General features: G+C 43.5%; 1 protein-coding gene across 4 annotated transcripts in view; it reads left to right on the top strand.

Moving 5' to 3' along the window:
* LOC126475439 (DNA repair and recombination protein RAD54B-like) overlaps window positions 1-13,094 on the top strand; it is a 343,815-nt gene that overhangs the window by 162,615 nt on the left and 168,106 nt on the right. For all 4 annotated transcript variants that reach the window (XM_050103292.1, XM_050103293.1, XM_050103295.1 and 1 more), the window contains exon 8: window positions 10,772-10,936. In XM_050103292.1, the coding sequence (XP_049959249.1) occupies window positions 10,772-10,936 (165 nt within the window). The remainder of the gene's footprint in view (window positions 1-10,771; window positions 10,937-13,094) is intronic.

Below are 13,094 nucleotides of genomic sequence, written 5' to 3' on the forward strand. Positions count from 1 at the left end.
TTCCATTGGGTTCAGATCAGGACTCTGGACAGGTAAGCCCATCTCAGGAATGTTATTGTCCACCAACCATTACCTCACACATGCTGCTTTATGAGAGGGTGCATTATCGTACTGATACAATCAATCATAGTCTCCAACCGTTTCTCTACTGTATGCAGTACACAGTGCTGTAAAATATCTTCAAATCCTTCTACATATAGTGGAATAATGGGACCCATGAGAAACACCTCCATATGGTAACACCGCCTGTTGTACTTCGTTCTAGGCACTACGTATTTTTGTCAGGTAATGTTCTCCAGGCATTTGCCCTACACGAACCCTTTCATTGGATTGTCAAAGAGTATAGTGTGATTTATCATTCCAAATGACTCATTTCCAATCATTCATTGTCTAGTGGCATCGCTCTGTACACCACCTGAAATTTTGTGTAGCATTGACTACAAAATTCTGTGGCCTGTGAGGAGCTGCTTGACCATTGTATACCATTCTTTTTACTCCATATGCAGTCATTGTGCTAGCTGGACTGCTGCTAGCACTTTAACTCTCATGAATGATTCCATCTGCTGATTACATGCTATTTTTCCCACTCCCCTCCTGTTCTCCAGTATATGAGGTCTGCCTGGTCTTAGTTTAGCTGTGGCTTTTCCTTCACATTTCCACTTCACAGTCACGTGAAAAGACATCTTGGATAGTTTTTGAAAGTTTGAGATGCCAAAAGTTTGAATTGCCCCTGATGAATTTATAACTCAGGTCACATCCAATGAATAGTCTACATTCGAAATCACTGTACTTTCCTGACCGACCCTTTCTGCTGTTACTACTTCTCTACTGACAACACAATTCTTCCTGCTCCTCTTATACTTGCAGATCTGCCTCTTGTGACATCAAGTCATCAATTCTGCATTACACACAGGTGTCAGGTAGTGTATGAATTCTGTTGCAGAATTGTCTGTGGCCTTGGTTTAAGCCCACCACTTGGCTCGAAACCAGAGGGTTGTGATAGGTTCTGGAAATGATGCTATAGAATGCTATTTCAGTTTCCACCCGATGTGCAAGCCTAGAAGCTTATCTGTTTTCACCATTGTTACATGCTACTTCTAGGAACAAAGATAACCTTTGAATGCAATACAGGCATCATTCATGCTGTCATGAGTCACAGTTCATAGTCTTCTGCAATGTTGGCAGTGCCTCCTTCTATCTACATATCCCCCCCCCCCTTTTTTTTTCCAGGTATACTGAGTGGACATTGGCCTTCCTTCCTGACCTGTCTACTATTTCTGTAAAGGGCTCCATCACCCACCTATCCTTGGGAGACCCCGATGATCAACTGAGCGAGGTGGCGCAGTGATTAGCACACTGGACTCGCATTCGGGAAGGCGACGGTTCAATCCCGCATCCGGCCATCCTGATTTAGGTTTTTCGTGATTTCCCTAAATTGCTCCAGGCAAATGCTGGGATGGTTCCTTTGAAAGGGCACGGCTGACTTCCTTCCCCATCCTTCCCTAATCCGATGAGACCGATGACCACGCTGTTTGGTCTCTTCCTCCAACAACCCAACCCAACCCCAGCCCAATGACCAGCAGTCCCAGTCTCTGGAACTATCAGGAAGGTATGCCCCAGTCCTAACAGATGAAGTGTCTTGTGCTGGCTCAGATAGATGTACTTTTATCAGTGTGTTGTATTTAAGGTTTAAGAGGACAGCCGTGTGGCCAGTACATACTTTTGCCTTCAACCCAGAAATTCCTGACAGCACCAATGTTTGTCATTCACAGTTACGTGACTTTGGACTAGCCAGGTTGCTGTAATGGAAGACATTGCAACATGAAGGATATCAGACAAGGATATAGGCAACAGATGTGCCCTGGGTGTTTTCTCAGATGCCTAAATGCCACTGCAGTCCAGGGCAGCAGCCTGAAGCCTGTCAACCATGGCAAACACAGCTTGCATCTGTTTCCAGACACTGTCCAGTTCACCCTGCATGTGTCCACAACAGGCACAGTCCCTATCCATATTTAACCAAATTGTGTCTGTGCAATTGTGTTTATAAACACTACTTAACACAGAAAAAAAGACAGACACTCTTCACTTTTTTGTAGAACCATGTGAGAAAAAGACTAAACTAAATACTGTTTACAAACAAACTGCTGCTGAGTGCTGCTGCACTTGCCTTGTCAGCTTGACTAGAATTTATGAAATTTTACTAACAGAATAAATGCTTCCAAAAGCTGCTCAAAGCAGAATTTATGAATGTCTGCGTTCCTAAATGTATGACAGTTTTTGATGGCTGTGGCAGCTTGTCATGTGGAGAATCATAATGGTTTATAAACAAACTCATGGACACAGCTGATAAAGAATTAAACTATCAATGACTAACAACCATGGTCTGTGATCTACACTTCTCGTAATAGTCCAAAAAATCTAAAGAGTTTAACTTGACCAGTCTTGGCTCTGTGTCAGAATAAATTACCAAACCATAACATCAAGTCCCTCCTTCCCTCATTCTGACATGTGACATTAGTAATTTTTTTTGCTGCTGAACTTTAAGACTATTGCTGAAAGCGAGCTAAATCGTGAACACTAAAGTATGTAGCAAATATCATTCATTCATTTATTTATTTTTGTACTTTCTTTTTTTATTATTTAGTTTAGGTTTTTTGAAATGATGTTGAAGGAATGATTTAGGTTCCTTTCTGTACCCCTAAGGGGCATACATACGTAAGTGGTGCACTAATTAAGGAAGATGACAGTAAATAATGCGGTGTGCTGGAAGAGCCTCAAGGGCTGGTTCTGAGATCCTACTCCTAAAACCTGTCAACTACAGTAAAATTCAACAAGTTAATACCCCTTAATCAAGGAAGGCCCTCATCAGGATGGAGTCTCTGGACAGGGCAGACCATAATGGCTTACAGCCTTTGTTCAGTGTCATCAGGCAGAACGAAAAAAATCCGATTCAGAGGTACGCTAGGTGGCAAACGAGATCCCAAAACGTCCAGGATGGAATACTAATAAACCTGCATAGTACTCCTAGGGCGCACTGCACTTCACAACACTAATTATTGCACTACACTGCACACAGTATTCCAAGTGCTGATACTGAGAGGATGAAACAGGCATCAGGTTTTGTACGACTGTAGTCAATAGAATTACCTTGAGGGGCCACAACTCCGGAAAGTGGCGCTGAAAGACATGGTAGCACTCCGCGTTGGGAGCATATGAAGTGTTGTTGCTTCTCCAATGGCACAGGTGCTAGTGGCAGTGGTGATGACACACTGGTGGGAGTAGTGGGCGCCTTTGGGTGTGGGACACTATCTGCGTTGGCTGGAGGCTGTGAAAAGGGTAATGCAGTGCTGACTTAAGTATCCCAGGCACTGGGGCATGTGTCAGTCATGTAGTCGCTTGGAGGTGGATCAGAGATGGCATAGGCTGGTGGTGTGTTGAACACAGCATCAGGGGTGGTGTCAGTCAGTGGAACATCGGAAACAGCAGAGGGGATGGTATTGGCCTGTGTCGTATTGAGCACAGTGATGATGGTGCTGCGTCTGGGGTTGATGGTAGGTGGGGACAGCTGCACCTTGATGGTGCTGTACTCATTGGCTGGAGGAGGCTCTAGGATGTAGGCCAGCTTGAGTCTTTCTATGGAGACGGTTGTTGTGACCCGTTTCAGATAAGCCGTGAATGCCTTGTCTCCACATCGCATCAAGTGCAGGCCTTAATATTGAGGGTGAAGCGGCAGGTGGTATGCATCCACCCAAAGCGTGATGTTTGTGCAAGCTGTGAGGTCATGGTGGACGGTGGATGAAGGTATGGTGCTCACCATGACGTTGCTGAGATGTAGGTCGCAACTGGGCTATGAAGCCCTAGACCTGGTGCACGGAACTTGAGATGGTACTGTCAGGAGGGAGTGGGGTCGCTTCCCAAAAATCACTAGGAATGGTGAGTGGCAGTCTGTATACTAGCTCAGCAGCAGATGTTCCCAGGTCGGTTTTGTGTGTGATCTGCAGGCATAGAAATACCAGGGTTATGGCTGCAGACCATTCAGAGCAATATCATGAGGGCAGCTTTAAGTGTGTGGTGGAACTGCTCCACCATGCCATTAGCTGTGGGGGAGGGGTGGGGGGGGCTAATGGTATGGTGGAAATGGGAGCCACAGATGGCTGTCAAAGATCGGAAGAGGGCTGAGATAAACTGTTGCCAATGATCTGTAGTAATGTTACATGGGTAACTGAAGCGGGACATTCAGGTCTGGACAAAAACTATAGCCACAGTTTCAGCTGAAATGTTAGGGATAGGGGTGGCCTCTGACCAGTGAGTAAACATGTCAATAATTGTGAGCAGGTATTGATATCCATTGGAGGAGGTTAGTGGTCTGACAATGTCGAGGTGAACATGCGTGAACTGGTGTTGTGTGGTGGGAAGGCAGCGCCAGGTTAGTGAATGTGCTGTCCAACCTTGGCACCCTGGCTTGGACTGCAGGACGAGGTCCAGTTGCTGCAGCCACATTGGATGCCCAGCCAGGCGAAGGGTTGTTTCTTGAGAGTGGTGGAAGTGTGGGTGCCTGGATGTGTGAGGCTGTGGATGTGCTCAAATGCCAGTTTTCAGAAGGTAGGAAGGGGGGGGGGGGGGAGGATCGTTGGAACCACCAGGTTGTTAAGGATCCATGAAGACATCACAGAAGATCTTATGGTCAGAGCTGGCTATGGATCTTAACTGGAGGTTGAGGCAAGACTCCACATTCTGCAGAGTATGGGCTAGGTCTGGTTCCCCCTTTCGAGCAGCAGCCAGGGCATTGTAGTCCAAGGGCTGCTGGGCGATGGTGCAGGAACGACTAAGGTAATCTGCCACAATGGTATCGATGCCGGCAACATGCCAGGTATTGGTAGTGAATTGTGTGATATACTCCTGTAGCCTAAACTGTCTTGGTGAGATCTGGTCTATGTCTTTCCTGTAAAAACCAGAGGTTAGGGGGTGGTGGCCTGTGAACATCATAAAGATACGTCCCTCGACAGAAGATGGGAAATAGCGGACGGTGAGCAGTTTGTGGTCACATGTGCCCCATTTGCATCGTGCGTCAGAGAGCTTGCACGAAAAGAAGGCAAGCAGCTGCCAGATATTGTCCACGTATTGTGTCAGATGGTCCCAGTAGCTGTCTGGCCTCATGTCTGCCACTATTCTGAGGTGGGCATTAGGGTGGGGGTGGGCAAAAAGGACCGCATTGTTGAGGCCCGTTTTTTTTTTGTACAAGGGACCAGCTTGTTGCCTGTGTTTATTATCACCACAGAGTGATGTAGTGAGGGGCTCTTGAGTGGCAATGGCATCCTTTAGAGGGTGATGGAGAAAGATGACCATGCCAAAGACACACCGTAGGTCTTTGAAGGTAATAGGGCATGGAAAGCCCGCTACTGCCTGTACTGTCTTGGGAGACGGCAGGGGATGGCGGCAGAGATTAAGTGTCTGAGGAATTTGACCTCGCTCACCCCGAAAACGCATTTTGCCATGTTAGAGATCACTCCAGCTTTCTGTAGGTGGGAAAAAATTTCGCATAGGTGTCAGTGATGTTCAGTAGGGTCTCCGGAGTAGAGTATATCATGTAGGTAGGCAAAACACCACAGAGGATGTTGTCCACATTTCGATACCACATTTGTGCGGCACTGTGTAGGCTGTAGCGCAATTTATCTTACTGAAGATGTTAGCTCCTGAGATGACGCTATTGTAGGTGGAGAGGAGTGGGACCAGATAGTGGTTAGGGATGGTTCGGGTGTTGAGTTGACAGTAATTGCCACAAGGGCAGCAGGAACTGTTGTCATTGGGTGTGAGGTGAAGAGCTGAAGTCCAGGGTGTTATGGAAGGGCAAAGTATACTGGCGGTGAGTACCTCTTTGAACGAGTTTTGTATGATTTTGCTCTTGTGAGAGGGCAGGGATGGGCATGGGTAGTGACAGTCTAATGCACAGCGTCGTGCTGGGATACTGGATGGCTGGATGAGGATTAGGAATTCTGCAAGGAGCTGAGCATATGGCCTGAAACTGCCAGCTGTTTCATGGCAAAGCACATGACGGGGTAGGAGCTGGAGGTGCCATCAGCTAAACAGCATTTTGCTGTGTCTGCCAATATGCTGTAATGACTGAGGAAGTCGGTGCCCACAATGGGGTCAATAACACCTGCATTCGTGAAGATCCATGGGAGTTCATGCTGGAAACCTAGATCGAGCAGACAACCGTAAGTAGGAGTGGCTAAGTTGTTGTTGGTGGTGATGTGGAGGGAAGAACAGGGCCCAAGATTTAAGAGTAGTTTGCAAGTGAATGTGGATAAGTTGGGGGCCAGTGTTGATGAGGTAGTGGATAGGGGGGCTAGTGTCATTCAAGACCCATATGAATAGCACTGTGAATTGGTACAGCAATGAGGCATGCCTACTGCCAGTCGCTGCCAGGGTTTGGAGACCAGAAGCACAGATGTCTGCAGTTGGTTGCGTTCTTGCTTGCCAAACCTCTCGTGGTACCAGCAAGAGGTGCCTAGTTCACATGGGGGCAGTTAGAACCATGCTGGCAGGGGCAGCTGTTTTCGCCTGGGCCAGCATCGTGTGTGTGAGGGTGGTCAGTGCCTGACAGTGAGTGTGTGAGGTTTAGGCGGACGACGCTGGTGGTAAGTGCTGCAATCTTGGAGCTCAGGCGTGTCAGAATCTGGTAGAGGTCTGGCGTCTGCATATAGATCAGATGATCATTATCGGCAGGTAGTGAAAATGACATTGCGCACATGGTGTTTTGGGGAAGGGTAGCAGGGATGGGCGAATGGCCGGCCAGAGCCACGAGGTGGTAGCCGGTGCTCCACGCTCCAGAGGAAGTGGGGAAGGAGTTCAGGATTTTGAGCAGTTTATTGGCCAATACCGCTGCATCACTCTAACGATAGATGGGCATATGAGGCCAGGGCAGCCTGTATGGGGGTGGAAAGGCACACAAGCCAGCAGTTTAGGAGCAGGCCTTCTAGGACGATGTATGGTTCCGAGAGTGCTCAGATGTGAAACAGCAACCAGGATGGGTGCATTTTGTTGCACTGCTCAGATGATAACAAATTACGTGCCCATTGCATTCTGAGGGTATGTAGCTGGATATGATTGGTTCTTTTAGTTTAGTGTAGCTGCCATAACTTGAGCGACAGTTGTTGGGTTGAGCTGGCCGACAATGATCCCAAACATTGGTCAGCTGAGTCAAATGGTTCTGTAGTGCTGACAGTTGCCTGCAGAGTTGTGACACCTCCGAAGTGCTTGTAGGTGGGGCGGAATGGGTAACTGGGCATAGAACCTGTTGGACGTGACCACCATAGGGGTGGGAAGGTGTGGCAGTAACACTATGACTTAACAATGTGGGCAGTGTGTCGCTAAATGCAGGGTGGTGCTAACAAGCAATATTTCGGAGAAGAAGGTAGGCAGGACACATACGGTTTGGACCACAAAATACAAACTTTGCTGTGTGTGTTGTGGGAAGGAGTGTTCAGTATGCCTCATGGTAACATTTTGAGTTGTCTGGGCGCGCAGCTGTCAGCTGTGGGAATGGTGTGGAGTGATAGTGTGTGCTTAGGGGCACAGGGAGAATGAGGGAGGGGAGCAGTGGTGTACACAGAGGGAGAGCATATGCGGAAGGGTGTGGTGATGCATGTGGGAAGATGGTGCATGTGAAGTGGTGAGGGAGGAGTGGAGAAGGCAAGGGGCAGGTGGGGGTGTGAGCGGGGTGCATCTGGTCGACTTAATGGGAACTGATTTTGCGACCACATGGGGTATGCTAATTGAAATAATAAAAATGAAAAACCAGTGTGTTTCAGCAATGAGACTTGGTGGTTTGGTTTAGAAGGAGCCACCAGTCGTGGAATGATTTAGGTTCCCTTCTATACTCCTAAGGGGCATACATACCTAAGCAATGCACTAATTAAGGAAGATGAAAATAAATAATAGGGCATGCTGGAAGAGCTGTGTGGACTGGTTCTGAGACGCTGTTCCTAAAAGCTAACAACTATAGCAAAATTCAACAAGTTAATACCTCTTAATCATGGAGGGCCCTTGCTGGGGATGGAGTCTGGACAGGGCGAACCATGAATGGCTTACAGCCTTTGTTCAGTGTGATCTGGTGGTTTGGGAAAACCCACTTCAGAGACATGTTTGGTAGCAAAGGGGGTGCCAAAACACCCGGGATGGAATCATAATAGACCCACCTGGTACTCCTGGTGTGCACTGCACTTACTGCACTAGTCACACTACGCTGCATGCAGTATTCGAATTGCTGATACTGGAAGGACAGACCAGGCAACTGGCATCAGGCTCTGTATGCCTGTAGTCAATAGAAGCACCTCGAGTGGACTCAGCTTGGGAAGGCAGTGCAGAATAATGTGGTATCACTCCACTTGTTAAACAAAGTGTGACAGAACACAGACACTGAACATGGGGTAAGAATTCTGCTGTTCGCTCATACCCTTGTGAAACGCAGCAGACAGTGATGCAAGCCACGTGGCTTTGTGCAGGTGGCTACATGGCCAGGAGGTGTTGCCTCGCCAGAGCAGAACAAGAGACTGCTCATGCAACGGTTTTGTGTGGGTGGTGTCTGGAAAGCATGGCTGTCTAAGCTCTCCCTCTAGTGGAAGTAACCAGTGGGGGTGTTGGGGGTCTGTGATTTCCAGTCTGCGCAGCCTGTCATCTGCTGCTACAGGTGGAGGCGATGGAAGGAGTTGCCACAATGTAATTGATTATCTCTTTGATTGCAATTTGTTTTTTCTTTTTTTTAGAAGGTCCTCATCAAATATGGTTTATTTAATAGATTATCAACCTATGGATAGTGCATCGCTGTGTAAAAGTGCCCATATGTTCCCAAACCTGTTACTTCAATGGTCTAAAATCTAGAAGAAAAAAATAAAAAATAACCATTAAATTGCCACTGCCACTTCAAGCCCTAAATAAAACGGGATTAATCAGAGCTTAGCCTCTTTGGGCATTGGCATCTCCCCTAAAATCTCTTCCTCAGCTATTTTGTTGATTGGACACTTGCCGCAGACAAAGTGGGTACTAATAGTATTCATCATGCAGATTAATGGTTGCTTTAGGTAAAATAGTACTTAACTAATGAATCCAGATCTTGTTTACTAGTTGGCTAATAATATGGTACCACAAAGCCAACAAGTTCCAGGACAACGTATTTAGTGCTTGCTTACCAAATTCAGCACAATGAGTCAGCTGTCACTACCTCATAACAAATTCAGCGCATTGAGTTGTCTTTTGATCTCGCAGGTACCATGTACCAAAATTGCCAAATAATTGAATCATCTATCCCTACGAGAGTCTTCACAACAGGGCACTAGCTGGAACAGAACTGGAAAGGAAATCAACTCCAAATAAGTAATACTCAAACTTTCAACACCACTACAGGCAGCTTGTGAATAATAACACTTCTTGTCTAAATTTCTTTAGGATTTAAATCAAGTAACTATGCCCTAGTTGCTTTTAAAAGCTGCACAGGATCTAACTTGAACACTCTCCCTTTATAATGAGCTTAGGAAAACATCACCTAATTCGTGATTTATGGTGACTGAACACTGAATATCACCAGCAAGTCAACTCTCAGGTTCAACTTCCCAACACAGTACCTCTGCAACCCGACTTGTACAAAGCAGTGTGTACACGCAAAACTCTCTTGTCTCTATCGAGAACTGCCCTACTCTTACAACCATATTGAACCATATCAGAACAATTAACTTAAATAAATGAATAGCCTTAGACGACTTTTAACAATGTAAGATTATTGAATTCAGCTGTCATGATGTGGAATAGTGGCGTGCTCCAGCTGCCTGCACTGGATCTATGCTGCTCACAGTGTGGTTATGCAAGTATCTCTGGTTTGATCAGGCATGGCTGCTTCTTGCTTTCTCCCAGGTCTTCCTTTCTCTATAACAATATACACCCAAGACATTTACATCATGTAACATTAGGCTATACATGTCCATAACTTCTAAGTTTACACATTGCTGTAATTCATCTGTGATTAGTTGAGCCAACACATAATCTGTAACATACTGTGAAATATTATTTTTGTATGTAACAAACTCCTCCTCCCTCTACAGAAATGAAATGTTAACCTAAATCCTATAATACGTAACATATGTATACCAGCAGTGAGATGGTCTTTGGAGAGGCAGGATATGTGAACTGGCTTTAATGACTGTAATTCATCAGTGAAACTAAGAAGTTCATTCAGTTTATTCCTCAGTACTTGAATATTCTGATTTCATAAAGGTAGTTAACATTTTGCATTGATAAAAGTATAATAGTGTGGAAATAAAATATCTACTGGCTGCTGAAAATTGTCAGCTAACAATTATGTTTACAGGTACAACCTATTAAAATTATGCTTTTTGGTTTCTTTCTCAAACTGGTTGTTTGTTTCAGTCCTAACTTGTCTTAAAACTTGGTTCCTTTCTGTCCTCCATACCCTAAAGAGGAAGTTGCCCCGACACCCATAACAACTAATATTGTTGCCAATTGTGGCTGTATCTCCCCTCTTATTTTTTCTGCTATTAACCTGATCAGTTTTACTTCCCCTTTCCTATTGAGGTGAAGGTCATGTCTATTATAATCCTGTGTACTGATATAATCAACAAGAACAACACTAACATGTGACCATGCACACAACATTATTCTCCCTAGCAGTCTAATCTGCCTCAGATTTTCTGCAGACTGTGCTGGTTTTTAGGTATCACATAAATGCTCTAAATAAAATGACATTCTCTTTCTTTTACAGAAGAATAAACCAGCTGATTTCAAAAATAATGCAAATGCTAATGTTATGCTAATTTCTTATGAAATGTTTTCAAGATACTATGATGACATTGAAAAATATGAGTTTGACCTGCTCATTTGTGATGAAGGCCATCGTTTAAAAAACAGTACTATTAAAATATATGTGGTAAGTATGATTTTTGTTATTGATGTAATAACCAACATAAAATATATTTGGTTAGTGCGTATCGTAAGCAAGGAAAACCAATGTAACAGCGAGAGTGTACTAATACTCAGTTCTGCTTCAACAATTGAAATATTTCATTTAATAATAATAGTAATAATAATAATAATAAAATCTCACAACAAGAAGTGATAGAGCAATTAGATGAAAAGAAGCAGGAATTACAAGCATTGGCCAAACGACTTAGAAGATACAAAAAAAGTGAAAATGGAAGGAAACAAAACCAAACATTCAACACAAACCAAATGAAATTTTACCAGACAATAGATAACACACACATTAAAATAGACAATCCACCAAACATAACAGACATGGAACACTTCTGGAGCAACATATGGTCAAACCCGGTACAACACAACAGGCACGCACGGTGGATACAAGCAGAAACAGATACATACAAGATGATACTATAAATGCCTGAAGTGATAATTTTGCAACATGAAGTCATCCAAGCAATTAATTCTACTCACAATTGGAAAGCCCCTGGAAAAGATAAAATAGCAAATTTCTGGCTAAAGAAATTCACCTCAACACATTCACATCTAACTAAATAATTTAACAGTTACATTGCAGACCCATACACATTCCCTGATACACTTACACATGGAATAACTTATCTGAAACCTAAAGATCAAGCAGACACAGCAAACCCAGCTAAATATCACCCCATAACATTCCTACCAACAATATACAAAATATTAACTTCAGTCATTACACAGAAATTAATGACACATACAGCACAGAACAAAATTATAAATGAAGAACAAAAAGTCTGTTGCAAAGGAGCACGAGGATGTAAAGAGCAACTGATAATAGATGCAGAGGTGACATATCAAGCTAAAACTAAACAAAGGTCGCTACACTATGCATACATTGATTACCAAAAAGCTTTTGATAGTGTACCGCACTCATGGTTACTACAAATATTGGAAATATACAAAGTAGATCCTAAATTGATACAGTTCCTAAACATAGTAATGAAAAATTGGAAAACCACACTTAATATCCAAACAAATTCAAATAATATCACATCACAGCCAATACAGATTAAGCGTGGAATATACCAAGGAGACTCATTAAGTCCTTTCTGGTTCTGCCTTGCTCTGAACCCACTATCCAACATGCTAAATAATACAAATTATGGATACAATATTACTGGAACATACCCACACAAAATCACACATCTGCTATACATGGATGATCTAAAACTACTGGCAGCAACAAATCAACAACTCAACCAATTACTAAAGATAACAAAAGTATTCAGCAATGATATAAATATGGCTTTTGGAACAGACAAATGTAAGAAAAGTAGCATAGTCAAGGGAAAACACACTAAACAAGAAGATTACATATTGGATAACCACAGTGACTGCATAGAAGCGATGGAAAAAACAGATGCCTATAAATATCTAGGATACAGACAAAAAATAGGAATAGATAATACAAATATTAAAAGAAAAAATATAGACAAAGACTAACAAAAATACTGAAAACAGAATTGACAGCAAGAAACAAGACAAAAGCTATAAATACTTATGCTATACCAATATTGACCTACTCATTTGGAGTAGTGAAATGGAGTAACAAAGACGTAGAAGCACTCAGTACACTTACACGATCACAATGCCACAAATATAGAATACATCACATACATTCAGCAACTGAAAGATTCACATTAAGCAGAAAGGAAGGAGGAAGGGGATTTATCGACATAAAAAACCTACATTATGGACAGGTAGACAATTTAAGAAAATTCTTTATAGAACGAGCAGAAACTAGCAAAATACACAAAGCAATCACTCATATAAATACATCGGCTACACCACTGCAATTTCATAACCTCTTCTACAACCCTTTAGATCACATAACATCAACAGATACGAAGAAAGTAAATTGGAAAAAGAAAACACTACATGGCAAGCACCCGTATCATCTAACACAGCCACACATCGATCAAGACGCATCCAACACATGGCTAAGAAAAGGCAATATATACAGTGAGATGGAAGGATTCATGATTGCAATACAGGATCAAACAATAAACACCAGATATTACAGCAAGCATATTGTTAAAGATCCCAATACCACAACAGATAAA

The sequence above is a fragment of the Schistocerca serialis genome, chromosome 4, assembly GCF_023864345.2.
Source record: "Schistocerca serialis cubense isolate TAMUIC-IGC-003099 chromosome 4, iqSchSeri2.2, whole genome shotgun sequence".
Lineage (NCBI taxonomy): Eukaryota > Metazoa > Arthropoda > Insecta > Orthoptera > Acrididae > Schistocerca > Schistocerca serialis.